At 44.1% G+C, this 18,145-nt stretch overlaps 1 protein-coding gene across 4 annotated transcripts in view; it reads left to right on the top strand.

Annotated features, from left to right (window-relative positions):
* Window positions 1–4,297, top strand: part of SEPTIN2 (septin 2) — a 126,596-nt gene extending 122,299 nt beyond the window's left edge. For all 4 annotated transcript variants that reach the window (XM_077291008.1, XM_077291009.1, XM_077291011.1 and 1 more), the window contains exons 10-13: window positions 610–696; window positions 2,208–2,265; window positions 3,114–3,196; window positions 3,279–4,297. In XM_077291008.1, coding sequence (XP_077147123.1) covers window positions 610–696; window positions 2,208–2,265; window positions 3,114–3,194 — 226 coding nt within the window. In that variant the 3' untranslated portion in view covers window positions 3,195–3,196; window positions 3,279–4,297. The remainder of the gene's footprint in view (window positions 1–609; window positions 697–2,207; window positions 2,266–3,113; window positions 3,197–3,278) is intronic.
* Window positions 4,298–18,145: the final 13,848 nt, after the last annotated feature.

The raw sequence follows: 18,145 nt of genomic DNA, 5'->3' as shown, positions 1-18,145 counted from the left end.
CTGAAATCTGTGGAAGGAATATTGGCTAATCAGGTGATATATATTAGATTGATCGCCAGTCCTGCCAAGATCAGCAAATTTTAGCTGTCCTAAGTGAAATGTGTAATGATGCCTTAGGAATAAATTTATGAATGGCAATTACAATTGCACATTTTGCCTTTCTTCCCGGATAATTCTTCTTTTCTGTGCTTCCTGTAGAAGCAGGAAGTCTCTTGTGCCTGCATTTATCATCCCCTCTTCACCGCCTGACCCAGCTGCTCCCTCCTTCTTTCCCTCTACCAGAGACTTTTGTATTGACTGACTCCTGACTCATACAGGAAAAATTGACCTCCTTTTTCTACATGGAGCTTAGAAAGATTTAGCTAGCCAGTTTTTAATCACGTGATGTCATAGACCTAATGGAAAAGAGAAGAATTGGTTAAGTAGAAAGGCAAAATGAGCAATTGTAAGTACACAGTGAATACTAAATAATATGATGATTAAGTGGACAAAAACTTTGATGGGAGTGCTTCTTTAAAAAAAAAAAATATTGCTAAGGAAATGCGGTCACTCTGTTTATTTTCCATTGCCTTTGTCATTCTGATGTGTTGTCGTCTTCTGCCTGCACAGCACCCACATGCAGGATCTGCAAGAGGTGACTCAGGATCTGCATTATGAGAACTTCCGCTCAGAAAGGCTGAAAAGAGGTGGTGCCAGGTACAATAATGCCATTGTCAGTGTGGTAGACATACGCTAACATGAAATGCTAAATTAATTTTATTTTGTCATTTATGGGAAATTGTTAATATAATAACCAATATTAGTAGTTGGGGGATTTTTGGAAGTATCAAGGTGGCCAGTGTACGCTTCATATAGCAAAACATAAAAGGTGTGCGGAAACATCGTGTGACATATAATGAGAACGTGATTCTAGACTAGTGGGGTCTATTGAGAAGACCAGTACTGTAAATGTAGCCTGACGTAATGTATGAGGAATCTGAAGATGTAGATGAAAAGCTTGAAGGGGTTGTCCTCCTTGTCTTAGGATAGGTCATCAATATCAGATCAGTGTTGTCTGACGCCAACACCCCTACACATGAGCTCTTCCATATTCTGTGCACTAATGGGCAGGGATATGGTAACAGGAGCACCACAGCTCCATACACTGTGCAGTGGTCATTCTCGGGAACTGCAGCTCGGCTCCCATTGAAGTAAATGAAAGCTGGGCTGTAATATCCAGGAATAGCCACCGCACTGTACGAGGCTGGTGGTGTACTTCTGAGGATTGACCGTTTGGACCAGGAGCATTGTTAAAGAAGCTGGCCACTACTTGGACAACTCCTTGTCGTACCCCTCGCTTGGCCTCCATAAAATAATAAAGCTTAAAGCCGCCTGCCATGCTGGCGCCGTTCCCACAGTGTCAGCACTCGCTCTCCCTGTCCTGTTGAGGTGACATGTTATTGGGCACTCTCCCCGCCTCCTGTTGAATTGAGCAGGAAGAGGAAGTCAGAGATAGATGCAGCCCAGACTTCCTCGTCATGTTCGATTTTTCCAAAGCCGGAGACTGTGACACCATTGCTGATTGGGCGCCGGCGTCACGTGCCACAATAATTGCAAGGGGGTACCCTGGGGGGAGAGAGTGCCGCCACTGCGGCAACGGTGCAGGCACGGGAGGCGAGTATAAGCTTTATTAACATTTATTTATTATTTATTTATCAAACATTTTGATCAAGAGGGGGTTGTCCTAGTAGTGGACAACCCTTTTAAGACCACTGACCCGAACTCTGCGCTCCTCATTGCTGCAAGCAGAAACCGCTTTTCCTCTGCAGCATTGGATGAGCGAATAGGCGTTGAATCTGTCAGTGTCCACAAATCCAGCCAGCTTCAGTGCAGTGATTGTAAGAGCCTATAGCAAAGACTTGCAAGAGCAGCGCCCCGTGCCTAGAGGTACAGCCATCTCGGATAGACTGCAACAGTGGCCGGTAACCTAGGCAATGAGCAGTAAACTGTAAAAAAAAAAAAAAAAAAAAAAAAAAAACATTAAAAATCCACAAAGTGGTCAAGGTTTTTTTTAAGTGGTGAATCGCAACGTTTGTGATTTTACCCATTTAAGAAGATGACAGCACCCCTTTCAACTAGTGAAATTGGTTATTAGCTGAATTATTGATCTCTATCACATATGGATGCTCTGACAGGTGATATTTACAGTGCTTCTAACTTCATTTCAGCAAAGTTGAGAATGTGGAAGCATCAAAGGACCAGATACTGCTGGAGAAGGAGGCAGAGGTGAGTGACGTACAGAGACGACCTTCTCCATGTCTGAAACTGAGGCCGAACACATCAGGTAGAACTTGGATGATTGCTGTGCAAACATTGAACGAATTTGGCTCTGATGAAGTCTCATTCTGCTGATGCAACAATGCAAGTGTTGCATAATAATGGCCATTACTATTGTTCATGTGGTCATTTTTGTGTAATTACACCAGTGCCCGATGACCGATCTATTACGGGAAGTGGCAGATGTTAGACTGACGATAATCTGTGGATGACCCCATAGGTTGTTGAGCTTTTATTGATCATTGGGGAAAAAAATGAAACCTGGTTTACTCCCTGTTATACCATGACGATCAGACTTTGGTCAGCTGAATTTGAAGCAAGGATCACTTAGCTATGACTTGCCTACTTTGGACACACCATACGAAAAAGGACATTGTGGTCAGATGAATAGAAGGAACAAGCCGAAGTGGGAAGACCAACAACCCGATGGCTTGATATTCTCAAGATAACGGTGGAGAAGACCTTGGTGGACCTAGCTAGGCTTTCACAAGATTGATCATCTTACTGAGTGTTCATCCATCAAGTCGCCAGAGCTCGAGATTGAGCTGAAGACCGTTAATAATAATTATAAGTTGAGCTTGTTGCTTTTCATTGAAATAGTTCATATCCATCACCTTTGGCCTAATGTGTATGGCTGCTTGTATTTCTGCTGTAACTTGTCAGTCATTGAGGTGTCTGTAAAAAGTTATTTTTTTGCTGGTTTGATTTGTCTTTGACCAAATCCATACAAAAGCAAATGATGATTTTTTTTTTTTTTTTGTAAAACATAGTTATTTACCTGTTCTTTTTTCTTCCAGCTTCGACGCATGCAGGAGATGATTGCGAGAATGCAGGCTCAAATGCAGATCCAGAGGCAGGGAGGAGAAGAACATGTGTAGTGGTAAAGCGCCATCTCTCTAGGTTTTACAGCTGCTTTCTGTTCACATAATCAACTTGTGGAGTAATTATTTTTCTCTTTCCAGGTCTGCACTCGCCGTACACAACAAGAGCAGTGCCCACTGTGGAGATTTACTCGTGCCTTTTGTATAGTACACTTTATTGCCATGTATTACACACACTTTTTTCATTATTTTTTTTTTTAATATAGTTCATGGATTTTTGTGACAATAGAATAGAAACCATTTATATTCTCTTAGGAGTCTTGTTGATGAAACATATTGGGGAACTGTTACATTATCTAACTATCCACTGTTACATATAGTAGAAAACTGAATTGATCCTTCAGTGCTTTGCATGGATATATACTGCTCACCTTACGCACTCTTTCCTCTGTCACCTCCAATATTATCACTCATGGTAAGCCCCCTCATACTTTGAGAACTTTATTTTAACATTTTAATTAAATTAATTACTCAGACAACTGGGTAGTTATATCTAGTCTAGTAGTACTTAAGATCTCACTTCAAGTAAAAAGGAACATACCACTATAAATATCCTTTTATATGTGTACTCCAGAAATGTGAAACCATAGGGATACTACTGGTCTTAAACCTGTAACTTCCCAGCTGTTTAAAAAAAAAAAACTATCACCCAACACAATCAGAGCAGGCTTAGAGGTTATATTTCTTGACCACTTGAGAGCTGGTAGCACCACCACCTCTTATCTCCAGACCTGTAGACATTAGGGCATATTTACTAAACCTGTGGGTTTTTAGACAGCATAAACTTGGAATAGACCGTCCTCAAATGCACCAAATCTTTCACAGGGGATTATGCTTTTTGATAAATTTGGTGCATCCCTCTTTAGACCCTTAAATTTGAGCTTCCACTACCTATGGTCCCAATTCAGCATTTGCATTTTTTTGATGTACCTTTTTCTGTATTTTTGCTTTGAGGTATTTGTTGCCATTTTGTGTGCCAATTATTTCAAAATACTGTACACAGTTCATGAATTTGCTGCAAAGCCAAAAATGGTCTTTTTGTTCTTCCTTGAACTGCTTTTGCAACTTTTTAGAGCAAATATTTCTTCCAAATACTGGCATGGGCTGGAGTGAAGTTGCCCCAAACTTTGTGACTTTTAAAAAGTCATAATTGATATATCAGGTGACAACATCTGGAATCGATAATTGGGACGGATCCTGATAAAGAGAGGACATTGCCTAATTTTTTGGTTGCTGGCAAGAATAAATGTATAAGTAAACCTAAGATACAGATGTAGACTAGCTTTTAAGGTTTATGGGATCTGCAGGCAGACAGTTGCTGTATAACATTTCTTGGGGAAATTAATAACATCAGATTGAAAAAAAAAAAAAAAATCCATCCTGTCCTGCTGAAGGGTGGGTGTCTGTCGATCCCTAGTTAGACATTATTCCGCTGACACATCCTGCTGAACATGGCCGGACTGGCCAACATCAGTCCCATACCTATAGCCAACGTGGTGCTACATTTGTGAAGAATTTTTCAATGTGAAAATCCTCAGCACTGACATTTCATAGACTATCTGTGCTGTGGTTGATTTAGCCATCAGCAGTAGCATTTCCTAGGTATGTTCTGTGGTGAAAGCACTTAAGTGCACATGCAGACTATGCAAGTTACATATCAGCAGGTAAAATTAAATGGTTTTGTTATCCTAAAACTGAGATTTCAAATCTTACAACTTCACGCCACCATGCAACAATTCCAGTGTTTGCTTACGGTTTGGCTCAGCCAGGTGTGCATGTTAACGCAATGTAGGGTAATACAGTGGCACCAGAAGGCACAGAAGACTCCTTAGATACATTACAGTGTATATGACCTGCTTCAACACTTTCCTTTGACCTATAACACACATTGCATATCGCAGTCATTTTTACGTGACTGCAGAAGTGTGACAGCGAACACACTGCGCACTGTGAGGATTCTCCAGTGGCAATTCTGGGAGCAGGCGGTCATGTAGTCATTCTGACTAGACGTGTCCCGCCTCACTCAATACACTTACATTGAGTTAGGCCACGTCTAGTCAGGATGTGGTCGCATGTAATGCAAATCACATACTTGCAGTCATGCTCCTGCCATCGGAGAATCCCCGCAGTGCATGCGATGTGAGGATTCACAAGTCTGCAATCACATAGTGTGACTGCAGACTTGTAGCCTAAGGCCGGGCAACCCCTTTAACTTTTACAATATGTGCCATATAATTCTGTGGTTTTGTGTGCTCATGTTAACCGTGGATGTCATAACAAGCCATAGCTATACTGTGAATATCTGAATAGCCTACTTTTAACAAGAAAACCCTAGCATATTTTCTTGATGAGTGTGAACTGTGCACTTAGCATGTACATTAGGGCTCATTTAGATATTCTTGTTTCACATCTGTGTTCTATCTGATGATTTCACTCCTAGAACACTTAAGCCCCCGTCTCACATAGCGAGATCGCTAGCGAGATCGCTGCTGAGTCACTAGTTTGTGACGCAACAGCGACCTCCATAGCGATCTCGCTATGTGTGACACGTACCAGCGATCAGGCCCCTGCTGCGAGATCGCTGGTCGTGTCGGAATGGCCTGGACCTTTTTTTGGTCGTTGAGGCCCCGCTGACATCGCTGAATCGGTGTGTGTGACACCGATCCAGCGATGTCTTCACTGGTAACCAGGGTAAACATCGGGTTACTAAGCGCAGGGCCGCGCTTAGTAACCCGATGTTTACCCTGGTTACCAGCGTAAATGTAAAAAAAAACAAACAGTACATACTCGCCTTTCGGTGTCCAGGTCCCTTGCCGTCTGCTTCCTGCTCTCACTGACTCCCGGCCGTACAGTGAGAAGTGAGAGCACAGCAGTGACGTCACCGCTGCGCTCTCGCTGTACGGCGGCTCAGTCAGAGAGCAGGAAGCAGACGGCAAGGGACCTGGACACCGAAAGGCGAGTATGTACTGTTTGTTTTTTTTGGTAACCAGGGTAAACATCGGGTTACTAAGCGCGGCCCTGCGCTTAGTAACCCGATGTTTACCCTGGTTACCGGGTGCTGCAGGGGGACTTCGGCATCGTTGAAGACAGTTTCAACGATGCCGAAGTCGTTCCCCTGATCGTTGGTCGCTGGAGAGAGCTGTCTGTGTGACAGCTCCCCAGCGACCACACAGCGACTTACCAACGATCACGGCCAGGTCGTATCGCTGGTCGTGATCGTTGGTAAATCGCTTAGTGAGACGGGGCCTTTACCCATTGTAGTCTGTGTCGGTTCATATGGCAGAGTCTCCAGATTCCTCCGTAAACATGCCAAGTGTGCATGATTACTTCTATAGGCAGTGCCTTATCTCCCAAGAGAACAAAGGATTAAGCATGCTGGAAATCTACAAAATGCCTGATCCTTGTTTCTTCTGCGGTTGGGAGGCCTTCATAAAAGTAGGGCTGACCATACGTTTTTTGGCCCAAGCATAGGAGAGGGGATTTGGGCATATCTCACTAAAGGAGAAAAAAAGGATCCGGCATGTTGAAATCCAACTAATCACTAATGAACTGAGAAGGCGTAATAACTTTGTGTGCAGAAACTGCTTCATTTTACAGGTTGCTAGTTTAGTTTTCTGCCACTGATCCAACATATCATAGGACTCACATTTATTGTTGAATGTTTTCTTCTGTGCCTCAGGTCATTTTTGCAATGTTTTAGGTATTTACATTGTAAATGTTTTTTACTTTCATATACACTTCAACAAAATGTTTCACTTTTAATATTTGAAAATGTGAAATAAAGCTACTTTGAAGGGGTGTGTTTGCTATTTAGTCACTGCCATGTTGTCCACAACTGCTGGATGTACAATGTTAACCTGTTAATGCCACTCTTAATTAAGGCCTTAATTTGCATATGAATTAAGTTATTTTCTCAGGCACAGTACCAGTAACTGGTATGATTCTAGTATGGCTGTTATAGGGGCTGTATAGTCCATTTAAAATGCATTTTGATGGTGATGGACTCCCTTCAGAGCCAGACTGGGACAAAAAAGCCGCCCTGCCACACAAACACTCCCCACCTCTGATCAGTGAATTTTGCTATACTTTGTCGTGCCCCTCTTCATTCCTCTTAGGCTATGTGCACACGTTGTGGATTTTGCTGCGGATCCGCAGCGGATTGGCCTCTGCAGATTCGCAGCAGTTTTCCATGAGTTTACAGTACCATGTAACCTATGGAAAACAAAATCCGCAGTGCACATGTTGCAGAAAAAAAAGCGTAAACTCTGCGTTGTTTATTCCGCAGCATGTCAATTCTTTGTGCAGATTCCGCACTGGTTTACACCTGCTCCATAATAGGAATCCGCAGGTGGAATCCGCACAAAAACCGTGGTAATTCCAAAATCGGTGCGGAAAAATCCGCACACCTTTCCGCAACGTGTGCACATAGCCTTAAAGGAGTTATTTGAAGAGCCACATGTGAATGGCACTGCAGTGCGCTTGATCGACCACAGCTCCATTTACATGGTACACTTTAGAGCTCCGGTTCTCACACACACACAACAGCAGAAGTGGAACTGTGCAGTGTATATATTCAGGTGCTTCTTACAAAATTAGAATATATTCAAAAAGCTAATTTATTTCAGTTCTTCAGTACAAAAAGTAAAACTCATCTATAGTCATTACAAACAGAGTGCTCTATTTCCAGTGTTTTATTTCTGTTATTGTTGATGATTATGGCTTACAGCCAAAGAAAACACAAAAGTCATTATCTCAGTAAATTAGAACAATTAGCAAAAAAACACTTGCAAAGGCTTCCTAAGCGTTTAAAAAGGTCCCTTAAGGTACCTTCACACTAAGGGTACTGTCACACAGTACCATTTTGATCGCTACGACGGCACGATCCGTGACGTCGCAGCGATCGTATGAATATCGCTCCAGCGTCGTAGACTGCGGTCACACGTTGCAATCACGGCGCTGGAGCGATGCCGAAGTCCCCGGGTAACCAGGGTAAACATCGGGTAACTAAGCGCAGGGCCGCGCTTAGTAACCCGATGTTTACCGTGGTTACCAGCGTAAACGTAAAAAAACAAACAGTACATACTCACCCGTCGGTGTCCTTCAGGTCCCTTGCCGTCTGCTTCCTGCTCTGAGTGCAGCCGTACAGTGAGCAGAGCGCAGCACCGCTGTGATCTGCTCTCACTTTCCGGCCGGCACTCAGAGCAGGAAGCAGACGGCAAGGGACCTGAAGGACACCGACGGGTGAGCATGTACGGTTTGTTTTTTTACATTTACGCTTGTAACCAGGGTAAACATCGGGTTACTAAGCGCGGCCCTGCGCTTAGTTACCCGATGTTTACCCTGGTTACAAGCGAAGACATCGCTGGATCGCTGTCACACACAACGATCCAGCGATGTCAGCGGGTGATCAAGCGACGAAAGAAAGTTCCATACGATCTGCTACGACGTACGATTCTCAGCAGGATCCCTGATCGCTGCTGCGTGTCAGACACTGCGATATCGTAACGATATCGCTAGAACGTCACGAATCGTAACGTCGTAGCGATGGAAATTTCAATGTGTGACGGTACCCTAAGCGACGCTGCAGCGATATTGACAACGATGCCGATCGCTGCAGCGTCGCTGTGTGGTCGCTGGAGAGCTGTCACACAGACGGCTCTCCAGCGACCAACGATGCCGAAGTCCCCGGGTAAACATCGGGTTACTAAGCGCAGGGCCGCGCTTAGTAACCCGATGTTTACCCTGGTTACCAGCGTAAACGTAAAAAAAAAAACTAGTACATACTTACATTCCAGTGTCTGTCCCCCGGCGCTGTGCTTCTCTGCACTGTGTAAGCGCCAGCCGGAAAGCACAGCGGTGACGTCACCGCTGTGCTTTGCTTTGCGGCCGGCACTGACACATTCAGTGCAGGAAGCTCTGAGCAGCAGCGCGGACGCCGGGGGACGTGACAGACATCAGAGGGTGAGTACCGTATGTAGTGTTTTGGGTTTTTTTACTTTTACAATGGTAATCGGGGTAAATATGGTTACCATTGTAAAACATTGCTGGCATCGTTGCTTTTGCTGTCAAACACGACGATACACGCCGATCTGACGACCAAATAAAATTCTGGAATTTCAGCAACGACCAGCAATATCACCGCAGGATCCAGATCGCTGCTGCGTGTCAAACACGATATCGCTATCCAGGACGCTGCAACGTCACGGATCGCTATCATTATCGTTGCAAAGTCGTTTAGTGTGAAGGTACCTTAAGGGTACGTTCACACAGGACTTTTTTGCTGCTTTTTTTTGCTGCTTTTTTTATGCTAATTTTCAGCTGCTTTTTACAGTACCAGTAAAGCCTATGAGATTTCAGAAATCTCATGCACACACGTTGGTTTTTTGTTTGATCAGTTTTTTCTGCTTTGCTGCTTTTTTTGGACATAGGGCATGTCACTTCTTTCAGCGTTTTGCTGCGTTTTTGCAGCGTTTTTTCACCCATTGACTTGAATGGGTGATGAAAAAAACACTGCAAAAACGCTGAAAACGCATGTAGCATTATTTGCTGCGTTTTTTGTGCAGAAAATCATGGCCAGCAGGAAGGGATCTCACAGCCAAGAGCTTAGGGGTGTGGTTAGTGAGGTGTGAAGAGCCATTGTGAGCCATTGTGAGGTGTGAAGAGCCATTGTGAGGTGTCCTGTTTGTGATCTATTGTGAGGGAGTTCCTGGTAGTGAGGTGTGAAGAGCCATTGTGAGCCATTGTGAGGTGTCCTGATTGTGATCTATTGTGAGGGAGTTCCTGGTAGTAAGGTGTGAAGAGCCATTGTGAGGTGTCCTAAAAAAAAGCAGCAAAAAAAGCAGCAAAAAAGTCCTGTGTGAACGTACCCTTAGTCTGTTTCAGTCGGCTCCACAATCATGGGGAAGACTGCTGACTTGACAGATGCCCAGAAGTTAGTCATTGACACACACCACAAGGAGGGTAAGCCACAAAAGGTCATTGCTAAAGAAGCTGGCTGTTCACAGAGTGCTGTATCCAAGCATATTATAGGAAAGTTGAGTGGAAGGAAAAAAATGTGGTAGAAAAAGGTGCACAAGCAACCGAGATAACTGCAGCCTTGAAAGGATTAAGAAAAAGCCATTCAAAAATATGTAGGAGATTCACAAGGAGTGGATTGCTGCTGGAGTCATTGCTTCAAGAGCTATGACATACAGATGTATCCGGGATATGGGCTTCAAGTGTCGCATTCCTTGTGTCAAGCCACTTATGACCAATAGACAACGCCAGAAGTGTCTTACCTGGGCCAAGGAGAAAAAGAACTGGACTGTTGCTCAGTGGTCCAAGGTGTTGTTTTCAGATGAAAGTAAATCTTGCATTTCATTTGGAAATCAAGGTCCAAAAAAAAAAAAAAAATCTATAAATCTTCAGCACAGCGAGTGTGAGCGAGCTGAGTGTGACCTGAGCGTAAGTGTGAACGGCGGTAAGTGTGTGACTTGTGATTCAGTGACTTTGGAATCAGGGAGTTTCCAAGGGAGGAATTGCTTCTTTTTTGGGGGGGTTAAATTAATACTTTGTATTTATTTTTAATTAACGTTTCTGTGTGGTGCAATCCCCATTAGGAAATGTGCTCCACAATTGTTAATGCCATCCAGTGTACATCTTGCCACATGTATGCAGTCCTTGACCAGCCGGTCGAGGGTGCATACTGCTGTGCGAGATGTGAGCACATTGTGCATTTGGAAACCCAGATACTGGATCTAAATGTGCAGCTGGCAACACTGAGATCCATAGACAATATGGAGAGGAGTCTTCTGCTCACAGAGCAGACGCTCAATGGGATAGATGAGGAGGGGGATGGTAGGATGGAGCTGCAGGACAGTGTGGCAGTTAGCTGGGTGACAGATAGAAGGCGGGGTAGAGGGAAGAGTGCCAGGGAGGCTAGTCCTGATCTGGCACACCCCAATAAGTTTGCTAAGTTGGCAGATGAGGGGGGTGCCAGTACAGGGGTAGCACTGCTGCAGCCAGGCATGTCCTCTGAAAGCCGGAGGAGTGACTGCTCCAGTAAGGAGGGAAAAAGGAGAGCAGGGCAGGCCAGACAGGTGCTGGTAGTGGGGGACTCAATTATTAGGGGAACAGATAGGGCAATCTGTCACAAAGACAGGGATCGTCGGACGGTGTGCTGCCTACCTGGCGCTCGAGTCCGACACATCGCTGATCGGGTGGACAGATTACTGGGAGGGGCTGGTGAGGACCCAGCGGTCATGGTGCACATTGGCACAAATGACAAAGTTAGAGGTAGGTGGAAGGTCCTTAAAGATGATTTCAGGGAATTAGGCTGCAAGCTGAAAGCAAGGACCTCCAACGTGGTATTTTCCGAAATACTGCCTGTACCACGTGCCACGCCAGAGAGGCAACGGGAGATTAGGGAGGTTAATAAGTGGCTCAAGAATTGGTGTAGGAAGGAGGGGTTTGGGTTCCTGCAGAACTGGGCTGACTTCTCAGTTGGCTACAGGCTCTACGCTAGGGACGGGCTGCACCTCAATGGGGAAGGTGCAGCTGTGCTGGGGGAGAAAATGGTTAGAAGGTTGGAGGAGTGTTTAAACTAGGGATTGGGGGGGAGGGTATTCATTTTATAGGAGGGGAAGATAGTGCAGATAGAGACCTGGGCACAAATAAGGAAGTTGGGGGTGGCGGTGGCATGGGGGGTGGGGTTAGAACAGTTAGTAATTTAAGAAAGAATAGAGGTACAGAGAGTAACATCAAGTGCATGTATACTAATGCCAGAAGCCTCGCCAACAAAATGGATGAATTAGAACTAATGTTGTTGGAGCATAATTATGACATGGTGGGGATATCTGAGACGTGGCTGGATGAGAGCCATGACTGGGCTGTTAACTTGCAGGGCTATAGCCTTTTCAGAAATGACCGTACAGATAAGCGAGGGGGTGGGGTGTGTCTGTATGTAAAATCGACCTTAAAACCCATCCTGCGTGATAATATAGGTGAATCTAATGAAAATGTAGAGTCTCTGTGGGTGGAGATAAGGGGAGGGGGAAAAAATAATAAATTACTGATAGGGGTTTGTTATAAATCTCCAAAACTAATGGAAGCAATGGAGAATATCCTCGTAAAGCAAATAGATGAAGCTGCGACTCAAGGAGAAGTCATTATTATGGGGGACTTCAACTACCCTGAAATAGATTGGGGAACAGAAACCTGCAGTTCCAGCAAAGGTAATCGTTTTTTGACAACTATGAGAGACAATTACCTTTCACAACTGGTTCAGGACCCAACAAGGAGGGGGGCACTGCTAGACCTAATATTAACCAACAGGCCAGACCGCATATCAAATATAAGGGTTGGGGGTCACTTGGGGAATAGTGATCACAAAATAATAAGTTTTCATGTAACCTTTAATAAAATGGGTAGTAGGGGGGTGACAAGGACACTAAACTTCAGGAGGGCAAATTTCCAACGGATGAGAGAGGATCTTGGTGCAATTAACTGGGACGATATCCTGAGACACAAAAATACACAAAGAAAATGGGAGACATTTATTAGCATCCTGGATAGGACCTGTGCACAGTATATACCGTATGGGAATAAACATACTAGAAATAGGAGGAAACCAATATGGCTAAATAGAGCTGTAAGGGGCGCAATAAGGGACAAAAAGAAAGCATTTAGAGAATTAAAGGAAGTAGGTAGTGAGGAGGCATTAAATAAATACAGAAAATTAAATACATTCTGTAAAAAGCAAATCAAGGCAGCAAAGATTGAGACAGAGAGACTCATTGCCAGAGAGAGTAAAAATAATCCCAAAATATTCTTTAACTATATAAATAGTAAGAAACTAAAAAATGACAGTGTTGGCCCCCTTAAAAATAGTCTGGGTGAAATGGTGGATGAGGATGAGGAAAAAGCCAATATGCTAAATGACTTTTTTTCATCAGTATTTACAAAAGAAAATCCCATGGCAGACAAAATGACTAGTGATAAAAATTCCCCATTAAATGTCACCTGCTTAACCCAGCAGGAAGTACAGCGGAGTCTAAAAATAACTAAAATTGACAAATCTCCGGGCCCGGATGGGATACACCCCCGAGTACTGCAGGAACTAAGTACAGTCATTGATAGACCATTATTTTTAATCTTTAAAGACTCCATAATAACAGGGTCTGTACCACAGGACTGGCGTATAGCAAATGTGGTGCCAATATTCAAAAAAGGGGCAAAAACTGAACTCGGTAATTATAGGCCAGTAAGTTTAACCTCTACTGTGGGTAAAATCCTGGAGGGCATTCTAAGGGATGCTATGCTGGAGTATCTGAAGAGGAATAACCTCATGACCCAGTATCAGCACGGGTTTACTAGGGACCGTTCATGTCAGACTAATTTGATCAGCTTCTATGAAGAGGTAAGTTCCGGACTGGACCAAGGGAACCCAGTGGACGTAGTATATATGGACTTTTCCAAAGCTTTTGATACGGTGCCACACAAAAGGTTGTTACATAAAATGAGAGTAATGGGGATAGGGGAAAATATGTGTAAGTGGGTTGAGAGCTGGCTCAGGGATATGAAACAAAGGGTGGTTATTAATGGAGCACACTCGGACTGGGTCACGGTTAGCAGTGGGGTACCACAGGGGTCAGTATTGGGCCCTCTTCTTTTTAACATATTTATTAATGACCTTGTAGGGGGCATTCAGAGTAGAATTTCAATATTTGCAGATGACACTAAACTCTGCAGGGTAATCAATACAGGGGAGGACAATTTTATATTACAGGATGATTTATGTAAACTAGAAGCTTGGGCTGATAAATGGCAAATGAGCTTTAATGGGGATAAATGTAAGGTCATGCACTTGGGTAGAAGTAATAAGATGTATAACTATGTGCTTAATTCTAAAACTCTGGGCAAAACCGTCAATGAAAAAGACCTGGGTATATGGGTGGATGACAAACTCATATTCAGTGGCCAGTGTCAGGCAGCTGCTACAAAGGCAAATAAAATAATGGGATGTATTAAAAGAGGCATAGATGCTCATGAGGAGAACATAATTTTACCTCCTATACAAGTCACTAGTTCGACCACACTTAGAATACTGTGCACAGTTCTGGTCTCCGGTGTATAAGAAAGACATAGCTGAACTAGAGCGGGTGCAGAGAAGAGCGACCAAGGTTATTAGAGGACTGGGGGGTGTGCAATACCAAGATAGGTTATTACACTTGGGGCTATTTAGTTTGGAAAAACGAAGACTAAGGGGTGATCTTATGTTAATGTATAAATATATGAGGGGACAGTACAAAGACCTTTCTGATGATCTTTTTAATCATAGACCTGAGACAGGGACAAGGGGGCATCCTCTACGTCTGGAGGAAAGAAGGTTTAAGCATAATAACAGACGCGGATTCTTTACTGTAAGAGCAGTGAGGCTATGGAACTCTCTGCCGTATGATGTTGTAATGAGTGATTCATTACTTAAATTTAAAAGGGGACTGGATACCTTTCTGGAAAAGTATAATGTTACAGGGTATATACACTAGATTCCTTGATAAGGCGTTGATCCAGGGAACTAGTCTGATTGCCGTATGTAGAGTCGGGAAGGAATTTTTTTCCCCATGGTGGAGTTACTCTTTGCCACATGGTTTTTTTTTGCCTTCCCCTGGATCAACATGTTAGGGCATGTTAGGTTAGGCTGTGGGTTGAACTAGATGGACTTACAGTCTTCCTTCAACCTTAATAACTATGTAACTATGTAAGAGTCTGGAGGAAGAGTGGAGAGGCCACAATCCAAGCAGGTGGACATCTTTTGTGAAGTTTCCACTATCAGTGATGGTTTGGGGAGCCATGTCATCTGCTGGTGTAGGTCCACTGTGTTTCATCAAGACCAAAGTAAGCGCAGCTGTCTACCAGGACATTGTAGAGCACTTCATGCTTCCCTCTGCCGACAAGCTTTTTGGAGATGGAAATTTCTTTCTCCAGCAGGACTTGGCGCCTGTCCACACTACCAAAAGTACCAATACCTGTTTTAAAAATAACAGTATTACTGTGCTTGATGGGCCAGCAAACTCGCCTGACCTTTACCCCATAGAGAATCAATTGGGTATTGTCAAGAGGAAGATGGGAGATACCAGAATGTTGTGAATTCCGTTCTCGGACTCCCTCCTGTGGTCATGAATTTGGTTAGTTCTGCTCTTGGACTCCCTCTGGTGGCTTTGAGCGGAACTGCTGGTCACTGAGGTTGGCTTTGTCAGCTGCTCTCGTTTATTGCTATGCTTGCTTCCCTATTTAACTCCACTCAGATCCATGCCAGCTGTCAATGTTTCAGTATTGGTTCAGATCTCTCTTGGACTTCTCTGAGGACCTGTCTACTCTAGCAGAAGCTAAGTCTTTGCTAGTGCATTTGTTGTTACTGCTTCCTGAATATAGTTCTTAGTACTGCTAATTTCTAGTCCAGCTTGCTATCATGATATTCCCTTGCTAGCTGGAAGCTCTGGGGGTGCAGAGTGGCACCTCCACACCGTGAGTCGGTTTGGGGAGTCTTTTTGCTTACTCTGCGTGGTTTTTTGTAGTCTTTTGTGCTGACCGCATAGTTCCCTTTCCTATCCTCTGACTATTTAGTGAAGTCTGGCCTCCTTTGCTAAAACCTGTTTCATTCCTGTGTTTGTGACTTTCCTCTTAACTCACAGTCAATATATGTGGGGGGCTGCCTTTACCTTTGGGGAATTTCTCTGAGGCAAGGTTAGGCTTCTATTTCTATCTTTAGGGGTAGTTAGCTCTTAGGCTGTGAAGAGGCGTCTAGGGAGAGTTGGGTACGCTCCACGGCTATTTCTAGTGTGTGTGATAGGAGTAGGGTTTGCGGTCAGCAGAGTTCCCACTTCCCAGAGCTAGTTCCGATTTTGAGTTTACCCATCAGGTCTTTCCGGGTGCTCCTAACCACCAGGTCCATAACAGTACAGCTGGCCCTAAAGTGTTAATGCATCTCAAAAGAGGGATAAGAAGTTCTGAACCCATTTTTTTTTTCTTTGCAGTGTGTTTTGTCTCTCTTTTCCCCTTAACCTCTGGGTGGTTCAGGACTCAGGTGTAGATATGGATATTCAAGGTCTGTCCTCTTGTGTGGATCATCTCACTGCAAGGGTACAAAGCATTCAAGATTATGTAGTTCAGAATCCGATGTTAGAGCCTAGAATTCCAATTCCTGATTTGTTTTCTGGGGATAGATGTAAGTTTCTGAATTTCAAAAATAATTGTAAACTGTTTCTTGCTTTGAAACCCCGCTCCTCTGGTGACCCCATTCAGCAAGTAAAAATTATTATTTCTTTGTTGCGTGGCGACCCTCAAGACTGGGCATTCTCCCTTGCGCCAGGAGATCCTGCATTGCTTAATGTAGATGCGTTTTTTCTGGCTCTTGGATTGCTTTATGACGAACCAAATTCAGTGGATCAGGCAGAGAAAATCTTCCTAGCTTTGTGTCAGGGTAAGGATGAAGCGGAGATATATTGTCAGAAGTTTAGAAAATGGTCTGTGCTTACTCAATGGAATGAGTGTGCCCTGGCAGCAATTTTTAGAAAGGGTCTTTCTGAAGCCCTTAAGGATGTTATGGTGGGATTCCCCACGCCTGCTGGTCTGAATGAATCAATGTCCTTGGCCATCCAAATTGATCGGCGTTTGCGTGAGCGCAAAATTGTGCACCATTTGGCGGTGTCCTCTGAGCAGAGGCCTGAGCTTATGCAATGTGATAGAACTTTGACCAGAACTGAACGGCAAGAACAGACGTCAGAATAGACTGTGTTTTTACTGTGGTGACCCCACTCATGCTATCTCTGATTGTCCTAAGCGCACTAAGCGGTTCGCTAGGTCTGTCGCCATTGGTACTGTACAGCCTAAATTTCTTTTGTCTGTTACTCTGATTTGCTCTTTGTCATCCTACTCGGTTATGGCATTTGTGGATTCAGGCGCTGCCCTGAATTTGATGGACTTGGAGTTTGCCAGGCGCTGTGGTTTTTTCTTGGAGCCTTTGCAGTATCCTATTCCATTAAGGGGAATTGATGCCACGCCGTTGGCAAGAATAAACCTCAGTACTGGACTCAGTTGGCTCCTGCACATCAGGAAGATATTCGCTTTTTGGTGTTGCATAATTTGGATGATGTGGTCGTGTTGGGTTTGCCATGGCTACAGGTTCATAATCCAGTATTGGAATGGAAATCAATGTCTGTGTCTAGTTGGGGTTGTCAAGGGGTACATGGCGATGTTCCATTGGTGTCAATTTCTGCTTCAACTTCTTCTGAAGTCCCTGAGTTTCTGTCGGATTACCAGGATGTATTTGAGCCCAAATCCAGTGTCCTACCCCCTCATAGGGATTGTGATTGTGCTATAAATTTGATTCCTGGTAGTAAGTTTCCTAAGGGCCGACTTTTCAATTTATCTGTGCCAGAGCACGCCGCTATGCGGAGTTATATAAAGGAGTCCTTGGAGAAAGGGCATATTCGCCCGTCTTCATCACCGTTGGGAGCAGGGTTCTTTTTTGTGGCCAAGAAGGATGGTTCTCTGAGACCCTGTATAGATTACTGCCTTCTCAATAAAATCACGGTCAAATTTCAGTACCCTTTGCCTCTGCTGTCTGATTTGTTTGCTCAGATTAAGGGGGCTAGTTGGTTTACCAAGATAGATCTTCGAGGGGCGTATAACCTTGTGCGTATTAAACAGGGCGATGAATGGAAAATAGCATTTAATACGCCCGAGGGCCATTTTGAGTACCTGGTAATGCCATTCGGGCTTTCAAATGCTCCATCTGTGTTTCAGTCCTTTATGCATGACATCTTCCGAAAGTATCTGGATAGATTCATGATTGTATATGTGGATGATATTTTGGTCTTTTCGGATGATTGGGAGTCTCATGTGAAACAGGTCAGAATGGTATTCCAGGTCCTTCGTGCTAATTCCTTGTTTGTGAAGGGGTCTAAATG

Source organism: Ranitomeya variabilis, chromosome 2 (assembly GCF_051348905.1).
Source record: "Ranitomeya variabilis isolate aRanVar5 chromosome 2, aRanVar5.hap1, whole genome shotgun sequence".
In the NCBI taxonomy this organism is placed as follows: domain Eukaryota; kingdom Metazoa; phylum Chordata; class Amphibia; order Anura; family Dendrobatidae; genus Ranitomeya; species Ranitomeya variabilis.
This window is presented reverse-complemented; position numbering and strand designations above follow the sequence as displayed.